Raw genomic sequence first — 27,500 nt, 5'->3', positions numbered from 1 at the left:
ACCATCTCTCTCTTTCTGTATCACCATCTCTCTCCCCTTCTGTATCACCATCTCTCTTTCTGTATCACCATCTCTCTTTCTGTATCACCATCTCTCTCCCCTTCTGTATCACCATCTCTCTTTCTGTATCACCATCTCTCTTTCTGTATCACCATCTCTCTCCCCTTCTGTATCACCATCTCTCTTTCTGTATCACCATCTCTCTTTCTGTATCACCATCACCATCTCTCTCCCCTTCTGTATCACCATCTCTCTTTCTGTATCACCATTTCTCTTTCTGTATCACCATCTCTCTCTTTCTGTATCACCATCTCTCTCCCCTTCTGTATCACCATCTATCTTTCTGTATCACCATCACCATCTCTCTCCCCTTCTGTATCACCATCTCTCTTTCTGTATCACCATCTCTCTTTCTGTATCACCATCTCTCCCCTTCTGTATCACCATGTCTCTTTCTGTATCACCATCTCTCTTTCTGTATCACCATCACCATCTCTCTCCCCTTCTGTATCACCATCTCTCTTTCTGTATCACCATCTCTCTTTCTGTATCACCATCTCTCTCTTTCTGTATCACCATCTCTCTCCCCTTCTGTATCACCATCTCTCTTTCTGTATCACCATCTCTCTTTCTGTATCACCATCTCTCTCCCCTTCTGTATCACCATCTCTCTTTCTGTATCACCATCTCTCTTTCTGTATCACCATCTCTCTCCCCTTCTGTATCACCATCTCTCTTTCTGTATCACCATCTCTCTTTCTGTATCACCATCACCATCTCTCTCCCCTTCTGTATCACCATCTCTCTTTCTGTATCACCATTTCTCTTTCTGTATCACCATCTCTCTCTTTCTGTATCACCATCTCTCTTTCTGTATCACCATCTCTCTCCCCTTCTGTATCACCATCTCTCTTTCTGTATCACCATCTCTCTTTCTGTATCACCATCTCTCTCCCCTTCTGTATCACCATCTCTCTTTCTGTATCACCATCTCTCTTTCTGTATCACCATCACCATCTCTCTCCCCTTCTGTATCACCATCTCTCTTTCTGTATCACCATCTCTCTTTCTGTATCACCATCTCTCTCCCCTTCTGTATCACCATCTCTCTTTCTGTATCACCATCTCTCTTTCTGTATCACCATCTCTCTCCCCTTCTGTATCACCATCTCTCTTTCTGTATCACCATCTCTCTTTCTGTATCACCATCACCATCTCTCTCCCCTTCTGTATCACCATCTCTCTTTCTGTATCACCATTTCTCTTTCTGTATCACCATCTCTCTCTTTCTGTATCACCATCTCTCTCCCCTTCTGTATCACCATCTATCTTTCTGTATCACCATCACCATCTCTCTCCCCTTCTGTATCACCATCTCTCTTTCTGTATCACCATCTCTCTTTCTGTATCACCATCTCTCCCCTTCTGTATCACCATGTCTCTTTCTGTATCACCATCTCTCTTTCTGTATCACCATCACCATCTCTCTCCCCTTCTGTATCACCATCTCTCTTTCTGTATCACCATCTCTCTTTCTGTATCACCATCTCTCTCTTTCTGTATCACCATCTCTCTCCCCTTCTGTATCACCATCTCTCTTTCTGTATCACCATCTCTCTCTTTCTGTATCACCATCTCTCTCTATCTGTATCACCATGTCTCTCTCTGTCTGTATCACCATCTCTCTCTCTGTCTGAATAACCATCTCTCTCTCTGTCTGTATTACCATCTCTCTCTGTCTGTATCACCATCTCTCTCTCTGTCTGTATCACCATCTCGCTCTGTCTGTATCACCATCTCGCTCTCTGTCTGTATCACCATCTCTCTCTCTCTCTTTCTGTATCACCATCTCTCTCTCTTTCTGTATCACCATATCTCTCTCTGTCTGTATCACCATCACTCTCTTTCTGTATCACCATCTCTCTCTCTTTCTGTATCACCATCTCTCTCTCTTTCTGTATCACTATCCCTCTCTCTCTTCCTGTATCACCATCTCTCTCTATTTCTGTATCACCACCTCTCTCGTTCTGTATCACCATCTCTCTCTCATTCTGTATCACCATCTCTCTCTCTTTCTGTATCACCATCTCTCTCTGTGTCTGTATCACCATATCTCTCTCTGTCTGTATCACCATATCTCTCTCTGTCTGTATCACCATCTCTCTCTCTTTCTGTATCACCATCTCTCTCTCTCTTTCTGTATCACCATCTCTCTCTCTTTCTGTATCACCATCTCTCTCTCTCATTCTGTATCACCATCTCTCTCTCTTTCTGCATCACTATCTCTCTCCCTCTTCCTGTATCACCATCTCCCTCTATTTCTGTATCACCACCTCTCTCGTTCTGTATCACCATCTCTCTCTCATTCTGTATCACCATCTCTCTCTCTTTCTGTATCACCATCTCTCTCTGTGTCTGTATCACCATATCTCTCTCTGTCTGTATCACCATATCTCTCTCTGTCTGTATCACCATCTCTCTCTCTGTCTGTATCACCATCTCTCTCTCTTTCTGTATCACCATCTCTCTCTCTCTTTCTGTATCACCATCTCTCTCTCTTTCTGTATCACCATCTCTCTCTCTCATTCTGTATCACCATCTCTCTCTCTTTCTGTATCACCATCTCTCTCTGTGTCTATATCACCATCTCTCTCCCCTTCTATATCACCATCTCTCTCTTTCTGTATCACCATCTCTCTCTTTCTGTATCACCATCTCTCTCTTTCTGTATCACCATCTCTCTCTCTATCTGTATCACCATGTCTCTCTCTGTCTGTATCACCATCTCTCTCTCTGTCTGAATCACCATCCCTCTCTCTGTCTGTATTACCATCTCTCTCTGTCTGTATCACCATCTCTCTCTCTGTCTGTATCACCATCTCGCTCTGTCTGTATCACCATCTCGCTCTCTGTCTGTATCACCATCTCTCTCTCTCTCTTTCTGTATCACCATATCTCTCTCTTTCTGTATCACCATATCTCTCTGTCTGTATCACCATCACTCTCTCTTTCTGTATCACCATCTCTCTCTCTTTCTGTATCACCATCTCTCTCTCTTTCTGTATCACCATCTCTCTCTCTTTCTGTATCACTATCTCTCTCCCTCTTTCTGTATCACCATCTCTCTCTCTTTCTGTATCACCATCTCTCTCGTTCTGTATCACCATCTCTCTCTCATTCTGTATCACCATCTCCCTATCTTTCTGTATCACCATCTCTCTCTGTGTCTGTATCACCATATCTCTCTCTGTCTGTATCACCATCTCTCTCTCTTTCTGAATCACCATCTCTCTCTCTCTGTCTGTATTACCATCTCTCTCTGTCTGTATCACCATCTCTCTCTCTGTCTGTATCACCATCTCGCTCTGTCTGTATCACCATCTCGCTCTCTGTCTGTATCACCATCTCTCTCTCTCTCTTTCTGTATCACCATCTCTCTCTCTTTCTGTATCACCATATCTCTCTCTGTCTGTATCACCATCACTCTCTTTCTGTATCACCATCTCTCTCTCTTTCTGTATCACCATCTCTCTCTCTTTCTGTATCACCATCTCTCTCTGTGTCTGTATCACCATCACTCTCTCTTTCTGTATCACCATCTCTCTCTCTCTTTCTGTATCACCATCTCTCTCTCTTTCTGTATCACCATCTCTCTCTCTCTTTCTGTATCACTATCTCTCTCCCTCTTTCTGTATCACCATCTCTCTCTCTTTCTGTATCACCATCTCTCTCTGTGTCTGTGTCACCATCTCTCTCTCTGTCTGTATCACCATCTCTCTCTCTTTCTGTATCACCATCTCTCTCTCTCTTTCTGTATCACAATCACTCTCTCTTTCTGTATCACCGTCTCTCTCTCTTTCTGTATCACCATCTCTCTCTTTCTGTATCACCATCTCTCTCTCATTCTGTATCACTATCTATCTTTCCTTCTGTATCACCATCTCTCTCTCTTTCTGTATCACCATCTCTCTCTCCTTCTCTATCACCATCTCTATCTCTGTCTGTATCACCATCTCTCAATCTTTCTGTTTCACCATCTCTCTCTCTGTCTCTATCACCATCTCTCTCTCTTTCTGTATCACCATCTCTCTCTCTGCTGTCCCTCTCCCTATGCAGACCCCTGTCTCTCCTGTTTCGGCTCCCATGCCAAGCAGTGGGATTTCCCTTGGAGATAGCTAGCCCCAAATGGCACTTTTTTCCTATATAGTGCATAGTGGGCCCTGGTCAAATGTAGTCCACTATATAGGGAATAGTGTTCCATTTTGGATGATCTGCCATTTAAGGCCAGACAAATGGAAAGCCAGGCTCTAAATCTATCGACCCACCTAATGATTAATTTTAACAATAGGCCCTAATGGGCCTTAGATAATCAATGATGGGGGGTCGATGGAAAGGTGAGCTGCCTGGAGGGATGCCTTCCGTCTCACCCTCCTCTCTCTCTCTCTTTCTCTTTCTCTCTCTCTCTCTCTCTCCACTTCTATATTTTGCCCCCTCTCCACCTCTCCCCTCCCTCTCCTTTCTCTCTCCACCTCTCCCCCTCCCTCTCCTCTCTCTCTCTCCACCTCTCCCCCTCCCTCTATCACTCTATCCACCTCTCCCCCTCCCTCTCCTCTCTGTCCTCTCCCCCTCCCTCTCCTCTCTCTCTCCACCTCTCCTCCTCCCTCCCCTCTCTCTCTCCACATCTCCCTCTCCCTCTCCTCTCTCTCTCCACCTCTCCCTCTCCTCTCTCTCCACCTCTCCCCCTCCCTCTCCTCTCTCTCTCCACCTCTCCCCCTCCATCTCCACCTCTCCCCCTCCCTCTCCTCTCTCTCTCCACCTCTCCCCTCCCTCCCTCCCACCCCTCTCTCTCTCTCCACCTCTCCCCTCCCTCTCCTCTCTCTCTCCACCTCTCCCTCTCTCTCTCTCTCTCCACCTCTCCTCCTCTCTCTCCACCTCTCCCCTCCCTCTCCTCTCTCTCTCCACGTCTCCTCCTCCCTCTCCTCTCTCTCCACCTCTCTTCATCCATCTCCTCTCTCTCCACCTCTCCCCTCCCTCTCCTCTCTCTCTCCACCTCTCCCCCCCTCTCCTCTCTCTCTCCACCTCTCCTCCTCCCTCTCATCTCTCTCTCCACCTCTCCCCCTCCCTCTCCTCTGTCTCTCCAGCTCTCTTAGACCCTGGTGGGCAATGTTTTATCAGGGGCAAGGGCAGCTCACACATCTCCTGTCCTTTAACATTGTCAATGAGAAAATGTGACCTGGCCCCCAACAGGACACACACACACACACACACACACACACTGTGTGACCTCTGGGATCTGCCCAAGTGAGGGAAGGGCAGTCCAACACATTTTCTTCGTTAACCCTCATTTTCTTTACTCAAAATTCCTTTAGAATTTAGTAAGAGAGAAAGAGTTTGTGAGAAATGGAGGAGTAAGGAAGATAAGGAGAGGGAGGAAAGAGAGTAATGGATGGAGGAAGAGGGTTGAATGAATGGCGGGAGAGAGAGAGGGAGGGAGGCAGAGAGTAAGAGAGAAGGAGGAAAGAGAGAGTAATGGATGGAAGAAGAGGGTTGAATGAATGGTGGGGGAGAGAGAGGGAGGGAGGCAGAGAGTAAGAGAGAAGAAGGAAAGAGAGAGTAATGGATGGAGGAAGAGGGTTGAATGAATGGTGGGGAAGAGAGAGGGAGGGAGGCAGAGAGTAAGAGAGAAGGAGGAAAGAGAGAGTAATGGATGGAGGAAGAGGGTTGAATGAATGGTGGGGGAGAGAGAGAGGGAGGAAGGAAGGAAGAGAGGCTTGATGGAGGGTTGGAGGGATGAGAGAGCTGAGGGTGGATGAATGGATGGATGTATGGAGGAACAGCAGTGTGCACATGGCTAGTTAACATCCCCCCGTCCTGTGTGGCTAATTACTCTCTATGCAGGCGGAGAACCACCTCGGCTCACTGACCACAGCTCCATGCACTGCTGGGCTTCACACACACACGCACACGCACCCGCACACGCACACGCACACGCACACACACACATACACATACACATACACACACACCCGCATACACACACACACACACACACACACACACACACACACACACACACACACACGCACACACTTTGCACGCACAAACACACAAACATATGCACTCAATATACAAACATATATAAACGCACACACATTATATACACAAATACAAACACACACATAGGATGCCAGGCTTGGAAATGGAACATGTACAACCCCCAACTCCCACCTACGCACACACACACCCTCCCTGGGCCACTACGCTTCCTGCTTAACTCTCCCCCAGCCCCCCAAACACACACACTTCCCCTCAACCCGCCTGCTGCCGCCCCGCCGGCCCATTATCGATCGCCCGCCTCTCCCCGCGCCACATAAATAATCGACAAGCAATTACTTGCCCACTCCCACTGCCCTGGCTTTGTTTGGGAGGCACAGCGGCCAGCGCCAGGAGGAGAGGAGGAGAGGAGGAAAGGGGACAGGAGAGGGTAGATGGTAAGAGGGAGGGTAGATGGTTGCAGCTGTGAGATTTGGTGGGGCCCTAGTTCAGCCGTATTCACACAGACAAACGTACATGCAGACACACACACAAACACTGTATACTGTACGGTAAAATACTAACATCAGATACAAGTGTATACAACACTGTATACTGTACGGTAAAATACTAACATCAGATACAAGTGCAGGGGAAGGAGAGGAGAATAGAGGGAGAGGGGGATAGAGGGAGAGGGGGATAGAAGGAGAGGGGGATAGAGGGAGAGGGGGATAGAAGGAGAGTGGGATAGAGGGAGAGGGGATAGAGAGAGAGGGGGATAGAGGGAGAGGGGGATAGAAGGAGAGGGGGATAGAGGGAGAGGGGGATAGAAGGAGAGGAGGATAGAAGGAGAGGGGGAGAGGAGGATAGAGGGAGAGGGGGATAGAAGGAGAGTGGGATAGAGGGAGAGGGGATAGAGAGAAGGGGGATATAGGGAGAGGAGGATAGAGGGAGAGGAGGATAGAGGGAGAGGAGGATAGAGGGAGAGGAGGATAGAGGGAGAGGAGGATAGAGGGAGAGGAGGATAGAGGGAGAGGAGGATAGAGGGAGAGGAGAATAGAGGGAGAGGAGGATAGAGAGAGAGGGGGATAGAGGGAGAGGGGGATAGAAGGAGAGGGGGTTAGGAGGAGAGGAGGATAGAGGGAGAGGAGGATAGAGGGAGAGGAGGATAGAGGGAGAGGGGAATAGAGGGGATAGAGGGAGAGGGGATAGAAGGAGAGGGGGATAGAGGGAGAGGAGGATAGAGGGAGAGGAGGATAGAGGGAGAGGGGATAGAGGGAGAGGGGGATAGAGGGAGAGGGGGATAGAGGGAGAGGAGGATAGAGGGAGAGGAGAATAGAGGGAGAGGGGGATAGAGGGAGAGGAGGATAGAGGGAGAGGGGATAGAGGGAGAGGAGAATAGAGGGAGAGGACGATAGAGGGAGAGGAGGATAGAGGGAGAGGGGGTAGAGGGAGAGGGGCTCAGTTGGTAACGCATGGTGCTTCCTGTGTTTGCAGGTCAGTGGTGATGCTTCCAGGGAGACCATGAGGTTGGCTTGCAGTGTGTTTGTATCTATTTGCATCAGCGTGTCTGAATCCCTGTGTACGCTAGCCAGGCCTACCTCTCGGAGTAGTGGGCGTCTCGGTGCTGGGGCAGGCCCTGCTTGCGTCTCTGGCTTGACGAGCTGCCTGCTGAGGGGAGGTGGGCTTCCATACCCCCCGTGTTCCTCACTGCTGCCAGGGCCTCCTGGCGCACCCGCAGCAGATCTACAGAGGGGGAGAGTTTAGAATTCACTAGTTCCACTGTGTGATACTCTACATAGAAAATCACACCAGCACCAACATCCTACAGCTTATATCTCATCCTGAAAGTGTTTTTTCCCCATTTCTATCTAAATAAATGGAGAGTATTTAGGGTTTAGCCTCAACGGGAGTGGAACAGTAGAATAGAAAAGTGCAAGCTTTTGTGATATAAGTTGAAGATATTTGCTTACCTATGCTGTTACCGCCTAAAAACCCTGCTAAGTAGACTTCTCAGCACTATTCACACTCAAATGGCACCCTATTCCCTATGTGCTCTGGTCAAAAGTAGTGCCCAGGAATAGGGTGCCATTTGAGTGTGAATAGAGCTTTATCGACAGGAGGTGTCGATAAAGTCCTGCAGTTATATGGAGTGAACGTCTGGTTTACAAATGGCACCCTATTCCCTATGTGCTCTGGTCAAAAGTAGTGCCCGGGAATAGGGTGCCATAATCCTGACACTCAGGAAACAAACGCACAGGTCTGCACATAAATAAGCATACAGCAAACACACACAATGAAGAGACACACTAAATACCTAAATAGTGGCACACTCATCGGAAACACTCTCAAAACAGAGACACATGCACGCACACACTGATGGATAGAGAGAGAGCAATGGATATGGAGAGTGGATAGGAAGAGGAATAGAGAGAGAGCAAACATTGGAAAACCAAAAACCTCAGGCAATGGGAAGTCTCTGCCTAGGATAGAGGAACTTCCCACATGGCCAAGAGGATCCCTATTCTCATCTCGGTCTTCTATCTATCGGTCCTCGCTCCATCTATTGTCTCTCTCCTCCTCGCTCTGCCCCCTTCCCCCTTCTCTCCCCGCTCTCTATCTCCCTTGTTCTCCCTCTGTCCCCCTCTTTTCTACTCCCATTATCAGCCAGGCCAGGCCAGTGCCTCCAATGAGAGGCTGTTAACTTCTTTGGGGTGGGGGGCAGTATTGGGAATTTTGGATGAAAAGCGTGCCCAAATTAAGCTGCCTGCTACTCAGCCATAAAAGCTAGAATATGCATACAATTAGTAGATTTGGATAGAAAACACTCTGAAGTTTCTAAAACGGTTTGAATGATGTCTGTGAGTATAACAGAACTCATATGGCAGGCAAAAACCTGAGAAAAAATCCAACCAGGAAGTGGGAAATCTGAGGTTTGTAGTTTTTGAACTCAGCCCCTATCGAATACACAGTGGGATATTGGTCATTTTGCACTTCCTACGGCTTCCACTAGATGTCAACAGTCTTTAGAAACTTGTTTGATGCTTCTACTCTAAAGGAGGGGCTCATAAGAGCTCTTTGAGTGAGTGGTCTGGCAGAGTGCCACAGGCTCAGTCTCGCGTCACTCACGTGAAAGGTAGCTACGTTCCATTTCCTTTCTGAAGACAAAGGAATTGTCCGGTTGGAAGATTATTGAAGATTTATGTTAAAAACATCCTAAAGATTGATTCTATTCATCGTTTGACGTGTTTCTACTAACTGTAACAGAGCTTTTTTGACTTTTAGTCTGAAACTAGTGAATGCGCTTTATGAATGTGGATTACTGGACTGAACGCGCTAATGATAGGAGCTATTTTGACATAAATGATGGACATTATCGAACAAAACAAACATTTATTGTGGAAGTGGGATTCCTGGGAGGGCATTCTGGTGAAGATCATCAAAGGTAAGTGAATATTTATAATGCTATTCTGACTAATGTCCACAACATGGCGGATATATGTATGGGCTCTGAGCGCTCTACTCAGATTATAGCATGGTGTGCTTTTTCGGTAAAATGTTTTTTGAAATCTGACACAGCGGTTGCATTAAGGAAAAGTGGATCTAAAATTCCATGCATAACAGTTGTATCTTTTATCAATGTTTATTATGAGCATTTCTGTAAAATTGATGTGGCTCTCTGCAAAATCACTGGATGTTTTTGGAACTACTGAACATAACGCGCCAGATTTTTTATATAAATATGAACTTTACCGAACAAAACATACATGCATTGTGGAACATGAAGTCCTATGAGTGTCATCTGATGAAGATCATCAAAGGTTAGTGAGTCATTTTATCTATATTTCTGCTTTTTGTGACTCCTCTCTTTGGTTGGAAAATGGCTGAATGCTTTCTGTGACAAGTTGCTGACCTAACAATGGTTTCGCCGAAAAGCATTTTTGAAATCGGACACTGTGGTTGGATTAACGAGAACTTTATCTATAAAATGGTGTAAAATACTTTTACTTATCATTTTAATTATGAGATTTCTGATTTCTGTTGAATTGGCGCCCTGCAGTTTCACTGGCTGTTGAGAGGTGAGACACTCACGTCCCGAACGGTCCCAGAGAGGTTAAAGAGAAAATCCACCTCTCTCTCTCTCTCTCTCTCTCTCTCTCTCTCTGTCTCTCTGTCTCTCACCCTTCTCTCTCTCTGTCTCTCTCTCTGTCTCTCTCTCTCTCTCTCTCTCTCTCCCCATCTCTACCTCCTCTCACCCTTCTCTCTCTCTCTGTCTTTCCCTCTCTCTCTCTCTCTCGCTCTCTCTCTCTCTCTCTCTCTCTCTCTCTCTGTCTTTCCCTCTCTATCTCTCTCTCTCTCTCTCTCTCTCCCACCTCTACCTCCTCAATCCCCCCCTTTTAAACTAGACAGATCCAGGGGCCATTTCCGCCACTGGTATGTGTAGAGCATGTACCTCTTTTACCGAGTGTGTATGTGTGTGTGTGTACGCATGCGTGTGTATGTGTGTGTGTGTACTGGGTCGTTGAGCTGGTGCTGGGGTCGGGGGTGGAGCGACAGATATTAATGTGGCCCAGCTCTGGTGTATCGATCTGTTTGCTTCTGCTGGGCCACTGGGGACTCAACTGGCGGCAGACAGGGTGTGTTTGTGTGTGTGTATGTGTGGGGGGGTGAGAGATAAGGGAGGGATCCTAGGAAACTGGAACCCTGAGGCACACACACACACGGCATCCCTAGCCACGTCCTCAGAGCATGCGCAGACCAGCTGGCTGGTGTGTTTACGGACATATTCAATCTCTCCCTATCCCAGTCTGCTGTCAACACATGCTTCAAGATGGCCACCATTGCTCCTGTACCCAAGAAGGCAAAGGTAACTGAACTTAATGACTATCGCCCCGGAGCACTCACTTCTGTCATCATGAAGTGCTTTGAGAGACTATTCAAGGATCATATCACCTCCACCTTACCTGTCACCCTAGACCCACTTCAATTTGCTTACCGCCCCAAAAGATCCACAAACGATGCAATCGGCATCACCCTGCACACTGCCCTATCCCATTTGGACAAGAGGAATACCTATGTAAGAATGCTGTTCATTGACTACAGCTCAGCATTCATCATTAAGCGCAGGGCCCTGGGTCTCAAACCCGCCCTGTGCAATTGGGTCCAGGACTTCCTGACGGGCCGCCCCCAGATGGTAAAGGTAGGAAACAACATCTCCACTTAGTTGATCCTCAACACTGGGGCCCAACAAGGGTGTGTGCTCAGCCCCCTCCTGTACTCCCTGTTCACCCCAAAGCGCAACAGCGCCTCTTCAACCTCAGGAGGCTAAAGAAATTTGCCTTGTCATCTAAAACCCTCACAAACTTTTACAGATGCACAATTGAGAGCATCCTGTCATGCTGTATCATCACCTTGTACGGCAATAGCACCACCTACAACCGCCAGGCTCTCCAGAAGGTAGTGAGGTCTGCACAACACATCACCAGGGACAAACTACCTGCCCTTCAGGACATCTACAGCACCCGATGTCACAGGAAGGCCAAAAAGATCAAGGACAACAACCACCCGAGCCACTGCCTGTTCACCCCACTATCATCCAGAAGGCGAGGTCAGTACAGGTGCATCAAAGCTGGGACAGAGAGACTGAAAAACAGCTTCCATCTCAAGGCCATCAGACTGTTAATTTCTTGACGCTACCCATCCCTGTAGCGGGATAATTGTCATCAAGATCGGCTGAAGTGCATAGTGCCACCATCAAATAATATTACTAAAAATATTTATATCCATGAAATCACAAGTGCAATATCGCAAAACACAGCTTAGCCTTTTGTTAATCCACCTGTCGTGTCAGATTTTGAAAATATGCTTTACAGCAAAAGCAATCCAAGCATTTGTGTAAGTTTATCGATCGCTCGACAAAACATTATGTTAGCATCAAGTAGCTTGGTCACGAAAATCAGAAAAGCAATCAAATTAATAGTTTACCTTTGATGATCTTCGGATGTTTTCACTCACGAGACCAGTTACACAATAAATGTTCCTTTTGTTCCATAAAGATTATTTTTTAATCCAAAATACCTCCGTTTGTTTGGCGCGTTATGTTCAGAAATCCACAGGAAAAAGCGGTCACGACAACGCAGACAAATTCCAAATAGTTTTCGTAATGTCCACAGAAACATGTCAAACGTTTTTTATAATCAATCCTCAGGTTGTTTTTAAAATATATAATCGATAATATATCAACCGCAACTGTCACTATCAGTAGGAGAGGGAGAGGCAGTGGCTGCCCAAACTCTGTTGCGCAAGCAAAACTCATGAGAACACCTGACGCAATGTTCTCTTTCTCGCTAATTTTTCCAAATAAAAGCCTGAAACTATGTCTAAAGACTGTTGACACCTTGAGGAAGCGATAGGAAAATTAATCTGGTTGATATCCCTTTAAATGGAGCGAAGGCATGCTATGGAACATGGAGCTTTCAAAATAGAAGCCACTTCCTGGTTTGATTTTCCTCAGGTTTCGCCTGCAATATCAGTTCTGTTATACTCACAGACAATATTTTGACAGTTTTGGAAACTTTAGAGTGTTTTCTATCCTAACCTGTCAATTAAATACATATTCTAGCATCTGATCCTGAGAAATAGGCCGTTTATTTTGGGAATGTTATTTTTCCAAACATAAAAATAGTGCTCCCTAGCATCAAGAGGTTAAACAACCATCACTAGCTAGCACAGAGAGGCTGGAACACTTGTCACTTTAATAATGCAACTTGAATAATGTTTACACATCTTGCATTACTCATCTTATATGTACAGTATATACTGTATTCTATACTATCTATTGCATCTTAGTCTATGCCACGCTGACATTGCTCATCCATATATTTATATTTATGAATCTTATTCCATTCCTTACTTACGATTTGTGTGTATTAGGTATTGTTGTGGAGTTGTTAGATAATACTTGTTAGATATTGCTGCACTGTCGGAACTATAAGCACAAGCATTTTGCTACACTCGCATTAACATCTGCTAACCACGTGTATGTGACCAATAACATTTGATTTGATTTGACTTCACCAAAGGTTGGGGGTTGAGGACAGAGACTTCACCTATATGAGTTCCTCATGTTGACAATGGTCGCCCAGCCCTATTTACACTGCCTGGACTCTCACATAGAGACCAAGGATGGGATACAATATGTGGAGCACTGCTGACAATGCACCCTTTTAAAGGTAAGGTCATTTCTGATTGAGCCACCATCTGCAGTGGTTAAAGTGAATGCAATCTCTGTGAATGTGGGAACATTACCTTTAAAAGCCGCATTGTCAACAACGGGCAATAGGATTGAATTCTGGCCCTACACCAAATTCTACAAATCGGCTGTTCCTCAAACCCTTGATTATCTGAATAAGATGTGATTGTGTAGGGCTGGAGCAAAAGCCTGCAAACCCAGGCAACTTTGGTGAACATTAAATATAATTTGCTCCTTTGTTCATCTCTCTCTCTCTCTCTCTCTCTCTCTCTCTCTCTCTCTCTCTCTCTCTCTCTCTCTCTCTCTCTCTCTCTCTCTCTCTCTTCTCTCTCTCTCTCTATTCAATTCAATAAATGTTTTATTGGCATGAACGGGTGGTTGCCACTGTTGGCAAAGCAATGTATATGATGTACTACATAAATTACCAATATGTTTGAGCAACAATAATTATGTGTATATCAACATAAACCAGGGACATGTAGAATGATACACAAAAAGACAAGAAACATGAACAATTGAAAAAGGGAATCTACAAGGGCTCGTGTAAGACATGGTGGGAAATGATGTCTCTCATATTATGACAGGCCAGGACATCATCTGCAGCAAGATCTACTGTTTACGTTTTATCCTATCAAAATGCAGATTTTCTCCTCGACAGACAGAACAACAAATCCTGGAATTCTTTCTTCACATTTCATGAAATAAGTACCTCTGATTGAGTCATATTTTGAGCAGTGGAGCAGGAAGTGCTGCTCCCTCTGTACTTTACCCACCGTGCTTAAATCGTCTTTCTTCTCTGATCTTTGTTTTTCTATGACGTCCTCTCTATTTCCAGGCTATGGTCACTGAGTCTATACATTGTAATGTCTTCCTTTTTCAAATCTCTATTTAGAATTTGGTAACATTGAAGTTTGTGATTTAATTGAGTTTTGTTTGCCCATAATTAGTGTGTGTATTTTGGTTGCAGATTTCTATTTGTTAGAATGTTGTTATTTGGGGTCGTATAATTGAATTTAGCTGGTGCTTCTGGGCTAGTTGCTCTAAAGGGTCCCTCTCCGGGTTGTGGTGTTTCCATAACAAAGCCTTGTGATGATAATATTCTGTATCACGGTGTGTTAGGTGAGTCTCTTTTCTCAATTTGGAGTGCTAGGGGCAATGTCCCAAGTCCTGCCCTACAGGCTAGGTTTGGGGCATTTCTGTGCACACTGAGAATATTTTGTACAAAATTCCATGTATAAAATTGGGGCTTTTATCCCATGATGTACATTTTAAATTGTTAAGGGGGCCCCATATTTCACTGCCATGTAGAAGGATTGGAGTTATGACAAAGTCAAATAATATAAGCCACATTCTAATTGGTGGGTTAGAGTCTTTCTATTTGCAATATAGCTTTATCTGTTAGAGACTTTATGGCCATGTCAAACCGCCCAGATGAACTTATAGTCAGACCAAGGTAAGTGTAGTTGGTGGTGTGTCTCTCTCGCTCTCCATTATTCTCTTTCATGTAGGCTAAAGAAGGGTCATCTGGGGCTGTGGCCTCCAAGGGGGAACAAGCCCACCACAACTACACAATGGACCGAGAGGGGAAGAGGGGAGAAGGGGGTACAGAAATGGAGAGCCAGACCACTCCCCCTCCCTCCACACACACACACCTATACACACACACAAACACACACGTACACACACACACTCACACACACACACACACACACACGTACACACACACACACGTACACACGTACACACACACACACACACACACGCACACACGCACACACACACACACACACACACACACACACACACACACACACACACACACACACACACACACACACACACACACACACACACACACACACTAGAGCTGGATAATATGGACAAAAATACATATTGAGATAAAATGCCTGAATTGATGCGATAACGATAAATAGAATGATATGTTTCTAACAATATGACGCAGTTTAAAAAATATATATTTTATTTCAAACTTCAAATTTCTCTAGTATAGGGTGCTTATTGTAATGAACGATATCAGCAAAATGCCTGCGATAAGAGATCGGTATGGTTGGTATTGCTCATTTTTGGTTTATCGTCCCAGACACACACACACACACACACACACACACACACAAACAGTTGTTTTGGGAGGTCCCACTCTGGACCCATCCTGCTAATCCCTCTTTTGTCCTCCTTATCTCCTCGCATCTCTTCTCAGAATTATGCAGAAATCCCACCCGTTATTAAACTGGGCTTTCCACCAAGGGAGAATGTTCAATTATTCCTGTTATTCCCTTGATACAGCCCAGCCAGGCTCATGATGGATTGGGGACTGGCAAGTATACTGAATCATATGCATTCCAAATGGCACCGTATACAATACATAATGCTCCTTTTGAAAATAAGTAACTCAGGAAGTGCACTACATAGGGAACAGGGTTCCATTTGGGATGCAAATCTATTTCCAAAGCCAATGGTATAAACAAGTAAGATGTTATATGGAAAAACAAGAGCCGGATGAAGTATTTTCTCCCAGGCTTTTAACTATGGGCATTTCAAGATGTGTTCCTACCATGCCGATCTTAATGACTAGATGATAGACAGTGCAGCCCCGCTAGGGGAGCAATGGACAGAAGTACAGGAGACAAAACAAAGCCCTCCTCCTCTTCCATGTTGACCTCCTCCAACCCCTCTTCCCTTTCTTTTCACTCCTTTCATCATAACAGAGAGAGAGAGAGAAAAGCGGAGGGGGAGCACCCCTGCCCCCCCCCCCCCGTCAGGTCCAACGAGAGCCTCCCGAAACAACACCTGACACACACATTCTGCTACTTCTCGCCCCCTTCACACACCCACATTCTGCTACTTCTCACCCCCTTCACACACACACTTTCATTTTTCGTACACTCCACTTCAAACACATGAAAGGATGCTCTGCAGGGACCAAGGCGAAATGGAGAGTCGGAGAGAGAGAAAACAAAAGGAGAGTGGAAAAAAAGAGAGAATATAAAAGCAACCCCTGTGCTTAGAGAGGGAGGTGTGTGAAAGAGGGGAGGGGGAGAGGGAGGTGTGTGAGAGAGTGGGAGAGGAGAGTCACAAGGGCCCACCGGAGCTCAGGTCAATGTCAAGGGGGATCTCACTGGAGCGATTCAGATCAACCTCTCCAGGAACAAACAGGGCCATCCCTCTGTCACACCTCCACCCCATCCCCTCAGAGGAGAGAGCGACAGACAGAAAGAGGACAGGAAGGGGGGTAGTTGAGAGGCGGTGCAGTTGGGATTTGGGATTCCCTGCGCGATGAAGTGAGAGAAAAAAAGGTAGAACTACAACCAATCTTCTGCTAAATAGAGAATTACAAACAGAGGAAAAGAGAAGAGGAAGTGTGGATTGATATAGGTGCTGTAGGGTCAGAAACATGGCAACAGAAGCCTACTCAGAAAAATAATTAAACAATAGTACAATTTACACTGAACAAAATACAAACGCAGCATGTAAAGTGTTGGTCCCATGTTTCATGAGCTGAAATAAAAGATTCCAGAAATTTTCCATATCCACAAAAAGCTTATTTCTCTCAAATGTTGTGTACAAATGTGTTTACATCCCTGTTAGTGAGCATTTTTCCTTCGCCAAGTTAATCCAGCCATCTGACAGGTGTGGCATATTAAGAAGCTGATTAAACAGCATGATCATTACACAGGTGCACCTTGTGCTGAGGACAATAAAAGTCCACTCTAAAATGTGCATTTTTGTAACACAACACAATGCCACAGATGTCAACAATTGGCATGCTGACTGCAGGAATGGCCACCAGAGAGTTCCTGATATGAACTGTAACTCAGTAAAACCATTAAAAATTGTTGCATGTTGCATTTATATTTTTGTTCAATATTTTTGTTAAATTTTTGTTCCAAAACACTATATATCAATTTTCAGAAACGTTGGTAAATGAGCTTTTATTGTTTAAAGATATTAGGAAATAGATGTGTTTTTTCACTATCTAATCATGACATGTATTTGTTTAAAATCTGTCACTTGATGGTTCATTTCAGAGAGACACATTTTTTTTGGGGGGGGGGGGGGGGGCAAAATGCTATATATCCAACTCCCTCTCAAAGAAATATGTAGTACTGCTAGGTTTTACAATCAGCTTAGAAAGGACTGTACAAATGATACATTTGTGACATCAATATTTAATAACAAAAAAAATGTGTCCAGTGATATGAGATCTGTTTGTAAAACATTTACATTTCACATTTTAGTCATTTAGCAGATGCTTTTATCCAGAGCGACTTCAAATAAGCGCATTCATGAGACAACCACATATATACAGAATATATATAATATACAGGATACGAATGTTCCATTCCAGCTAAACAATGGCTATACAGCATCAATTCTTTTCAGTGTTGAAGCTGAAAGTTAAAGTTTCAAAGTATGTTTTTTCTGCCTAACTTGGGGGAAAGCAGGCTTGTGGATTGATGAAGGCACCCAGCAGGTGCAGCATCCAGGATGCATATCAGAAACACCAAAGACTTGGGAGACTTGGATGGGTTGGAAATGCCTTGGCCGGTGATGTTTTATCATGTGCTTAGGGGTAACAGTAGACACGCATGAGTGTGTGTGCACATGTGTGTGTGTTTTAAATGGCACAAGTATGTGTTTATTATTTCCTGGATATTACTGCCAAAAGGCACACACATCATAAATGAATCATCAGCATGCATCCTGTTGTTTTTTACTTGTCTTGCTCTAAAGAAAGGCAATTCTACCTCTTTCACTCATCTCTTCCCATTCTCACTCTCCTTAAAATGTTCTCTCTCTCTCTCTTTCTCTTTCTTTCTTTCTTTCTTTCTTTCTTTCTCGCTCTCTCTCTATCTCTATCTAACTCCTAACCCCTAACCTTATTTATTTATTTTACACCTCGAAGGGCATAAATAAACTGTAGATAAAAAGGAATGTGGACAGAAAAGAGAATAGAGGATTTTGTTGAAACTGAAAAGAGAGAGAGCATCCCCACGAGATGTCTGCATTGCGCCATAGTGTCTGTATTAAAAACAGAGCGCCTTCTGGGAAAGGAAACGGGGAGAATATGGCACCTTGGGCCATTGAACTCCCAAAATGCATTGCACTTCAGCCTAATTCTTCTCAGATGCGGGGGGGGGGGGGGGGGGGGGGGGGGGGGGGGGGGCATTAAAGCCTTTATAGGCTTCGCCCCTTAGATTTGCAGCCTGTAATTAAAAATCATTGCTAATCAAATAAAAATAAAAGTAGCTCAAACTACGTTTGGGATGTGAAATTGATTCGATTTATGCTACCGCAAAGGGAGTTGTAAATCCTGGCCGCAATTAATGTTACATTCTTTTAAAAACAGAGGGAAGGATAACAATTGAGGCCCCGCAAGTTGAAAGTGGTGGCGAAGCGGAAATACACCCTGCCACATGTTTTACTGTCCCCCCAATTTTCATATTCGATCTTTCCAGTTCCAACCCAGTTTTACCATAAGTTAACGGATGTACATTTCTGAAGAAAGAAAAAGAACCCTAAGAAAAAGGACACACTCACGGTTGACATGGTATTGGGAGATTTACAGCGTTGGCTGACAGCCAGTGAGTGAGCAGTGGATTGATAGCGGCATCCGTGTGTGTCGGCTAGGAGTGTTGTTGTGACCGGGCACAGCATCGGTCACAAATCACCCAGAGTTACATTTTGACATTGGGTCGGCTGGCACCCCAAATAGAAATGACAGCAGTCTCCATGCTGGAGATTTACACTGGCATGGTGGCATACCCACAAACAGATGCCACAGGAGAAAAGGCCACAACCCCGGGGTTACCATTAGCAGTGGTTGAGTAGGGTCAGGTGTGTGTATAGCTCTGGTGTGTGACAGGCCTAAATGAGGTGTGTGTAGTTAGGTGACTGAATCCTGAAGTTCTGATATAACGAGCGGATGTTTAGGAGGAGGTTAGGCTTCACGACTAGACCCTGACTAGGACAGCATCCACCTACACACACGTGTGCGCGTGTCTAGGTGGACACACACAAGCACACAAAAAACACACTAGTCTCACCATGGCTGGGAAGACCCATGTTGTTGGCCAGCTGGTAAAGGCGCTGTTGCTGCTCCTCGTAGGAGCCCTGCTCGTTCAGTGCTGACATAATCCGCCTGTAGTGCTCCTCCGGGGTCATGTGACTGTGGCCGCCCCCCTCCAACACGGGGGTGTGGGAGTTCTCTGTGGGGGGGACAGGAAGAGATTTAGCACACCATTAACTCAACAATAACTATGAACTCATCGTTGACCAATAACACTATCTCATGAATTAATTCACCACTAACTCACCACTCACCATTAACTCACCACAATTTCACCATGAATTCACCACGAATGTCACCATTAACTCACCACTATCTCAATAACTCATAATTATCTCACATTGCTCGGGCTCCCGATTGGCGCAGCGGTCTAAGACACTGCATCTTAGTGCAGAGGTGTCATTTCAGACACTGGTTTGATCCCAGGCTGTATCACAACCGGCTGTGATTGGAAGTCCCATAGGGAGGCGCACAATTGGCCCAGCGCTGCCAGGGTTAGGGTTTGGCCAGGGTCGTCATGGTAAAAAATAATTTGTTCTTAACTGACTTGCCTCATTAAATACAATTACAAAAAATCTCACCTCATTAACTCACCATGAACCCACCACTATCTCACCATGACCTAAATAATACCAAAACAGGGTGCTCAATCCAAAGCTATCTTTCATTGAAGCAAAAACTCTTCATAAATAAATATAATCCATCAAAAAAGAATGGGGCAGACAATCACCAATTATTTCAGAATGGTGTACTATGGACAATAGTATAATGAGCTTTGTGGGGGTAATGTAGAAGTCACTCTGATCTTATATTGTATGAATACAGAACTGTTTCCTGAGTGGAAATGTGTGAGCATATGTATGTTTGTGGTGTGATGTCGCTGTGCTTTGGTTGTAATGTGTGATGTGCGATATCCGCTCTCTGTGATGCTTATTGTCTCTCCTCTCTTTCCTCCCCCCCATCTTTCTCTGCCTCCTCCTTCCCTACCCATTATCTCTCTCTTTCCCTCTCTTTCCTCCCCCCATCTTTCTCTGCCTCTCTCCATCCCCTGTCTCCCCCTTCCCTACCCATTATCTCTCTCTTTCCCTCTCTTTCCCTCTCTTTCCCCCTCTCTCTCACCCTTTATTCATCTCTCTCTTTCTCTCTATCTCTCTCCTCTTCTCTCTGTCTCTCACTCTCTCACCCTTTATTCATCTCTCTCTCTCTCTCTCTCTCTCTCTCTCTCTCTCTCTCTCTCTCTGAGCTCTGGCAGCAGTAACTTGATACTGGGAGTCAAAGGTATAGGAGGAGGAGGTTTGGGGGAGAGAAGGGAGGGAGGGTGAAGTGGTTGGCAGTTGAGGAGGAGGAGGAGGAAGAGGAGGTGGAGGAGGGGGAGGAGGAGGATGAGGGGGTTATATTTACCATCTCCTAATTGAAATCCGAGCCTGGCCCCAGGCAGGCGAGAAAGAGTGGCGTGGGTGGGAGAAGGGGAGAGAAGGGAGGGAGGAGGGGAGGAAGAGAAGAAGGAAGGGGGAAAGGGGAAAGGGGGAAAGGGGGAAGGGGGAGGATAAGCACGCTGTCTCTGTCTCCCCCGCCAAGTTCCAACTAATCCACCCACCCAGGGACCCTCAGGTGTGTGTGCGTGTGGTGTGTGAGCGCGTGTGTTGCAGACACATTTATTTCTACTTATGGGCAGTGTGGTGTTTGCATGATTGTCTTAGTTAAAGTTGATTTGTGCCTTTATTATTGTGTGTAATAACGTGAGTCTGTGTGTGTGTCAACTTGTCTCTGCCTGTCTGAATTTCTCTCTTTATAAGCTCTGCAAGGGGTGCCAACAAACCCCCATCTTTCTCTCTCTTTCAGCTCCCAATCTGTCTCTTTATCTCATATCTATTTTTCCATTTGCTTGGGTCATTATGTTCACCCATCAAGTGTTACGGAGAGGTGCCTCAGACAGAAGGAACAGACACACGAGGATGAAGCTCAGAGGGCTGAGCCATTAGACCAGCAGTGTTCTACAGCTTATTTAATCAACCACTCCTGCTGCAAGACACACAAACACGCAAGCAACACATTTAAGTCATTTAACAGACGCTCTTATTCAGAGTGACTTATGTATGAGTCCATGCATTTTCATACTTTTTCGAACTGGTCTGAATCTGTTCTTTTTCCTGCAGTCTGAACAGCCAAACAGCAAATGGAATCGGATATTTCAAGCCACATTTTAAATCACCTTCGTAGGTGGTTTGAAGTCAGATACAAATCTGATTCCGGGCCATACGACTTGTGTCTGAATGGTCAAATCTAAAGTGGTTTTTAGAACATTATTTCTTATATTGCTTACTAGCTACTCTGTTGCCTACTAGCTACTCTGTTGACAGTTTGACATGTGGTAGCTAACTAGCCTGTTAATTGTTAGTGAATGCACTAGAACGCTACACAGCTAGCTAGTTGACTGCTGTGCCTTTTCAAAAAAGACTTGTTTTGAAAGTTGGATCAACTTTTCCATTGAGGCTTTGAAAGAGGCACTGTTCTTATACTATGATTTTGAACATTCAAAACAACTGGGAAACATCCATATTAGGCATTGTATTGGTCATCTTAGCTTGCTACATAACTTCTGAGTGATAGGAAGCATGAGCACCAACACCAATTAGCATACACCCCTGCAGAACACACCCTTCATTACCATGACAACTAGCGTACCCATGTCAGAAAATGACTGCTGTCTGAACACACACAAATCCGTTTTGGCCATTTGTAACTTGCTGTTTGGAAAGTCAATATTACAAAACGGATTTGAAAACAAAACTGATTGGAGCATTAAGGTTTGCAGTGTGAACGGGGCTTTAGCGGATACTCTAATGTCTATGGCTCTAGTGAAGGCTCAGCCAGGTCAGACGTCATGCACGAGGCAAAAGTCACTGAACACAGCACAGCACAGCACCACTCTACTCCACACACACCTCAACATTATGTATACATCAACTCACCACGGACAGATTTAAACTACTCAGTGATAACACAATTAGAAAAAGATGGTGAGAAGCACGTATTCTACGGTAAGCTATTCACACGTATTCTACGGTAAGCTATTCACACCTATTCTACGGTAAGCTATTCACACCTATTCTACGGTAAGCTATTCACACCTATTCTACGGTAAGCTATTCACACCTATTCTACGGTAAGCTATTCACACCTATTCTACGGTAAGCTATTCACACCTATTCTACGGTAAGCTATTTACACCTATTCTACGGTAAGCTATTCACACCTATTCTACGGTAAGCTATTCACACCTATTCTACGGTAAGCTATTCAAACCTATTCTACGGTAAGCTATTCACACCTATTCTACGGTAAGCTATTTACACCTATTCTATGGTAAGCTATTCACACCTATTCTACAGTAAGCTATTCACACCTATTCTACGGTAAGCTATTCACACATATTCTACAGTAAGCTATTCACACCTATTCTACGGTAAGCTATTCACACCTATTATACGGTAAGCTATTCACACCTATTATACGGTAAGCTATTCACACCTATTCTACGGTAAGCTATTCACACCTATTCTATGGTAAGCTATTAACACCTTTTCTACGGTAAGCTATTCACACCTATTCTACAGTAAGCTATTCACACCTATTCTACGGTAAGCTATTCACACCTATTCTACGGTAAGCTATTCACACCTATTCCTGCTATTCCTTCCTACGTTTGAAACAATGACCTTTTAAAGTTATGACTAACTAAGATGCACAGAAAGAGTGGATAGTACTGATGGAAGACCGAACATAAATGTGTTTGTCTGTGTGCGTGTGTGCTTTCATCTGTGTGTGGTGCGCTGTCTCTCTGTGTGTATGCGGCCTATGCTGTCTTTGTGTATGTGCATGCATGTTATTTGTGTCGCCTTAGAGACGGGCAGTATAGGGGTGGGCTGCCCTTGACTGTGCCTGCTGTATGATGCATCAATGACTGAGGAAACCAGGCAGGACACCAGAGACAAGACAGGGTGGCCATGACGGCTCCTCGCAGGGACGCCAGTTTCCCTCCACATAAGGGTGAAATGAATGGGAGGGAAGCGACTGGATGAGAGAGGTAAGGAAAGGAAGTTGCCATTCCTGATGGCTTGTACATTTCTTTCTAAAGGCTGGTTTACCGTTGGTCTATCAACATGTCTACAGACGGTTGTCGCAGTGACATCATGAACATTCTATTGTCGTCTGACACCAAACTTGTCATTGTTGTAATGAAAAAGTATACACACAAAAACGACAGGCTGCATGACATCAGCAGCCTGGTGGACCAAAATAACCTAACTGGTGTATTTTAACACCAATAAACCCATCCGTTTAACAATGAATTTAGTGTATGTTAATCTAGCAAACCAGGCAACTGAAAGCAACTTTCTAAACAATGTTTTGGTTCGTTTCGAGCTTGTAGAGAAAGATAGTGAGAATGACCTATGGCAGCCAGCTGCCTGGCCAGACAGTTGAAATAATGACCACATCACAACGTCTTAACTGAGGCACATTTCATTCATTATTACAGGAAAATGAACTCACGACATGATGATTATTTACAAGTTAATGGCGAGGAAATGACAGAAAAAAGCTTGCAGTCGTGAGTGTGAAGAAAAAAAAAAGCAATCCATTCTACCGGAGAACTTTTATCATTGGGGTCTGTCGGGTAACCATGACAACGGACGCAGCGACAGGTTCACAGTCAAACTTTTTTTTTTTTTATGTGTCTGCGAAGAGGAAACGGACAGTGGCAGCGACGGTCTACAGACATTCCACCGGAGTATAAATGATATGTTGTTTTGACCAGCGACACTTGTCGCATTCTAACTGTCTACAGACATGTCAATAGACAAAGTATAAACCGGCCCTAACAGGGGAGAATGCAAGGGGCTGTGAGAGGTAAAGCGAGAATGTGTCAAGTGCGTGCGCACACGCGCGTATGTGTGTGTATGTGCACCAGGGGCGGTCGGTGCCGTTTAAGACGAGGAAGGAACTATTTATTTTCATGAGCACGGCCTTATTTCTATTACGGGATATTGGGTGACTCTCATTCATATTCCATTCACCCAGTTCAATGTAACAGTGATAGGTTTAGGCTACTACATGACACTCACATTTTCCCTGTAACCATCATGAGGTTGCTACAACCTGGGCTATGAATGAAAGTTTACAACGTAGGTGCACACAGGTCGAGAGACAAATTTGAGTTGACAGACTGACACATGGACAGTGGACATTCAATATCGCCTTGCACTCTCTTGCCTGCATCTAGCTAATATAGGGTGTCAGCATTAGTCCAACAGTTGCAAACGAGACAAAGACGAGACGGACAAATTCAGGTAAGTTTATCCTCGTTTTGTTTCCGCTTGTCAACAGAATCGGCACCATTTCTCTCTTGCTTCTCCTTCATTTAAACTATTGTCTCTCTTTGAGTCAACTACTAACCACATTTTGTGCACTGCGGTGCTAGCTAGATGTAGCTTATGCTTTCAGTACTAGATGAATCCTCTGATTCTTTGATTGGGTGGACAAAATGTCAGTTCATGCTGCAAGAGCTCTGATAGGTTGGAGGAGGTCCTCTGGAAGCTGTCATAATTACTGTGTAAGTCTATAGAAGGGGGTGAGAACCTTAAGCCTCCTAGGTTTTGTATTGAAGTCAATGTAGCCAGAAGAGGACGGAAGCTAGCTATCGTCCAGTAACAACATGGTGCATCTTTGCAAAATAGTGTGTTTTAATCAGTTATTTGGTGACGTGATTATATTTAGCATAGTTTTATTTTATTTGTATGAAATTCTCTGAGGGTCCTTTACTGGTGTGCGTATGTCTATTTGTGTGTGTGTGTGCGTACAGAGACCTCTCTGTAACACTGACCAACACTGTCACTCAACACCAGCTCACACCCAGCTTCTCTCCTTCCTGTAAATCAATGACGCTCCACTCCTCCTCTACCTCCACCTCTCCATCCCTACCCTCCTCTATCCTTCTCGCAAACACCTCTTTGTCCACCAAACTTCTTTATATTACATTTCCTTCTCAGGTTAAACATAACACATTTCAGCACATCAGTAACATCACACACACACTCACGCACACATACACACACATGGAATCTTACCTTTGGGGGACACGCTGCGTGACTTCTTGCTGTCTGACGGGCACTCGCTGCTGCTGTTGGGGGAGTAGGCTCTCCTCTTGCCTAGAGGGTCATCTGTGAACAAAAATACATGGTTGGTGCTTAGAGAGAGAGAGAGAGAGAGAGAGAGAGAGAGGGAGAGAGAGAGAGAGAGAGATAGATAGATAGAGAGAGAGAATGAGTAGAGAAAGAGAGAGATGGGTAGAAAAAGAGAGAAAGGGACAGAGAGGGAGAAGCCACGGGCGCCTGAAGGTGTGCCTGTTCTGTCAAAGATGAGAGGGGCCCTGTGCTCCAGAGGATGACAGATCTGCCTGGGTTACTCACAAGTGTGTGTGTGTGTGTGTGTGTGTGTGTGTGTGTGTGTGTGTGTGTGTGTGTGTGTGTGTGCGTGCGTGCGTGCATGAATGCGTGTGTGTGTGCGTGAGAAGAGAGGGAATTTTGTGACTCTCTTGCTCTGTCTCTCTCGTCCACACTATTCTTAACATTCTCTCTTACATTCTCTCTCTCTCTCTCTCTCTCTCTCGCTCTGTCTCTCTCATCCACACTATTCTTAACATTCTCTCTTACATTCTCTCTCTCTCTCTCTCTCTCTCTCTCTCTCCTTCTCTGTTTCTTTCTTTCTTTCTTTCTTTCTTTCTTTCTTTCTTTCTTTCTTTCTTTCTTTCTTTCTCTCTCTCTCTCTCTCTCTCTCTCTTTCTTTCTTTCTCTCTCTTGCCCTCGTCAGTCATCGCAAAAGCCTTTGTTTGTGCTATTACTTATAAGAATGAATGCTCCAAACCTCGCAGTCAAAGAGGAGCAGTCAGAGTCACGAGAAAGTCAACCTTCTGTCCTCGTTTCATCACAAATTGTGTCATGCCTCTCTCTCCTTTTCTGCCTCTTTCCCCTGAGTGTTTCCCTCTCTCTCTCTCTCTACGTTCTCTCTGAAACACAAACACACACTCTTCCTCTTTCTTCACCTCTCTCTCCCTCTCTATTTACCCTGCAGGTGCGTTCGAACACTCCTCCAATCGGGGTCATGGGGGAGTTCTCTCGTCTCACATTAACCCCCCCCCCCCCCCAATCCGCCAGAGAGGAGAGCATCTACTGTACAATTATAGCACCAACCCCGCTCTATCCCCCCTCTCCAACTCCATCCCCCATCCTGGCCTCAAACAGACCTCAAATCAATATCCGCCTAATAAGAGTGGGTGGGGATGCAGAGTGCAAAGCATGTGGTGCGAGCAGGAAGGAAGAAGCCATTTGTCATTTTTCTCGCCCTCTCTTTTTGTCTCTCTGTCTCTTCCTCTCTCTCAATTCAATTCAAGGGTTCCTCTCACTCTTTCTCTCTCTCTCTCTCTCTCTCTCTCTCTCTCTCTCTCTCTCTCGCTCTCTATCTCTCTCTCTGTCTCCTCTCATACTGCCGGCCAAGCCAAATGCAACTGCTTCCTTCCGACCATTGCTACTCTAACTTTCCGGTTGTGCCCATCAACAAAACTGACTGTTAAAACTGCCAAATCCTCATGGATAGATGATGAATTGAAAAACTGTATGGCTGTATGGGATGAGGCGAAGGGAATAGCAAATACTGTAAGTCTGACAGCACAGCAGCCTGTCAAACATACAGTGAATTGAGAAATCACGTAACTAAACCAAACAAAAAGAAGAAGAAACTATGCTATGCAAAATCTAAAGAATGATTGTAAAAATCTTTGATAACAAAGATGACGCCGATAGAGATGGCAACTTCGCTTCAAGTTCTTAGGAAACTGTGCAGTATTTCGTTTTTTTATGTGTTATTTGTTACATTGTTATCCCAGAAAATCTTAAGTGTTATTACATATAGCCGGGAAGAACTATTGGATATCAGAGAGACGTCAACTTACCAGCACAACGACCAGGAATACGACATTCCCAAAGCGGATCCTTTGTCTGCACCTCCCAGAGTATTTGAACTGATTCCAGAGGTCGACCCAAAACAACACGGAGGAGAGGGTGCCGGAGC

At 45.0% G+C, this 27,500-nt stretch overlaps 1 protein-coding gene across 7 annotated transcripts in view; it reads right to left on the bottom strand.

The window, feature by feature from the left end:
• The window catches only part of LOC110491833 (sterile alpha motif domain-containing protein 11), a 101,084-nt gene that overhangs the window by 16,141 nt on the left and 57,443 nt on the right, over nucleotides 1–27,500 (bottom strand). For all 7 annotated transcript variants that reach the window (XM_036946729.2, XM_036946731.2, XM_036946730.2 and 4 more), the window contains exons 5-7: nucleotides 25,502–25,594; nucleotides 19,351–19,512; nucleotides 7,635–7,779 (exon numbers count right to left, since the gene is read on the bottom strand). In XM_036946729.2, coding sequence (XP_036802624.2) covers nucleotides 7,635–7,779; nucleotides 19,351–19,512; nucleotides 25,502–25,594 — 400 coding nt within the window. The remainder of the gene's footprint in view (nucleotides 1–7,634; nucleotides 7,780–19,350; nucleotides 19,513–25,501; nucleotides 25,595–27,500) is intronic.

Source organism: Oncorhynchus mykiss, chromosome 16, assembly GCF_057628025.1.
Source record: "Oncorhynchus mykiss isolate SJ-2025 chromosome 16, ASM5762802v1, whole genome shotgun sequence".
In the NCBI taxonomy this organism is placed as follows: Eukaryota; Metazoa; Chordata; class Actinopteri; order Salmoniformes; family Salmonidae; genus Oncorhynchus; species Oncorhynchus mykiss.
This window is presented reverse-complemented; position numbering and strand designations above follow the sequence as displayed.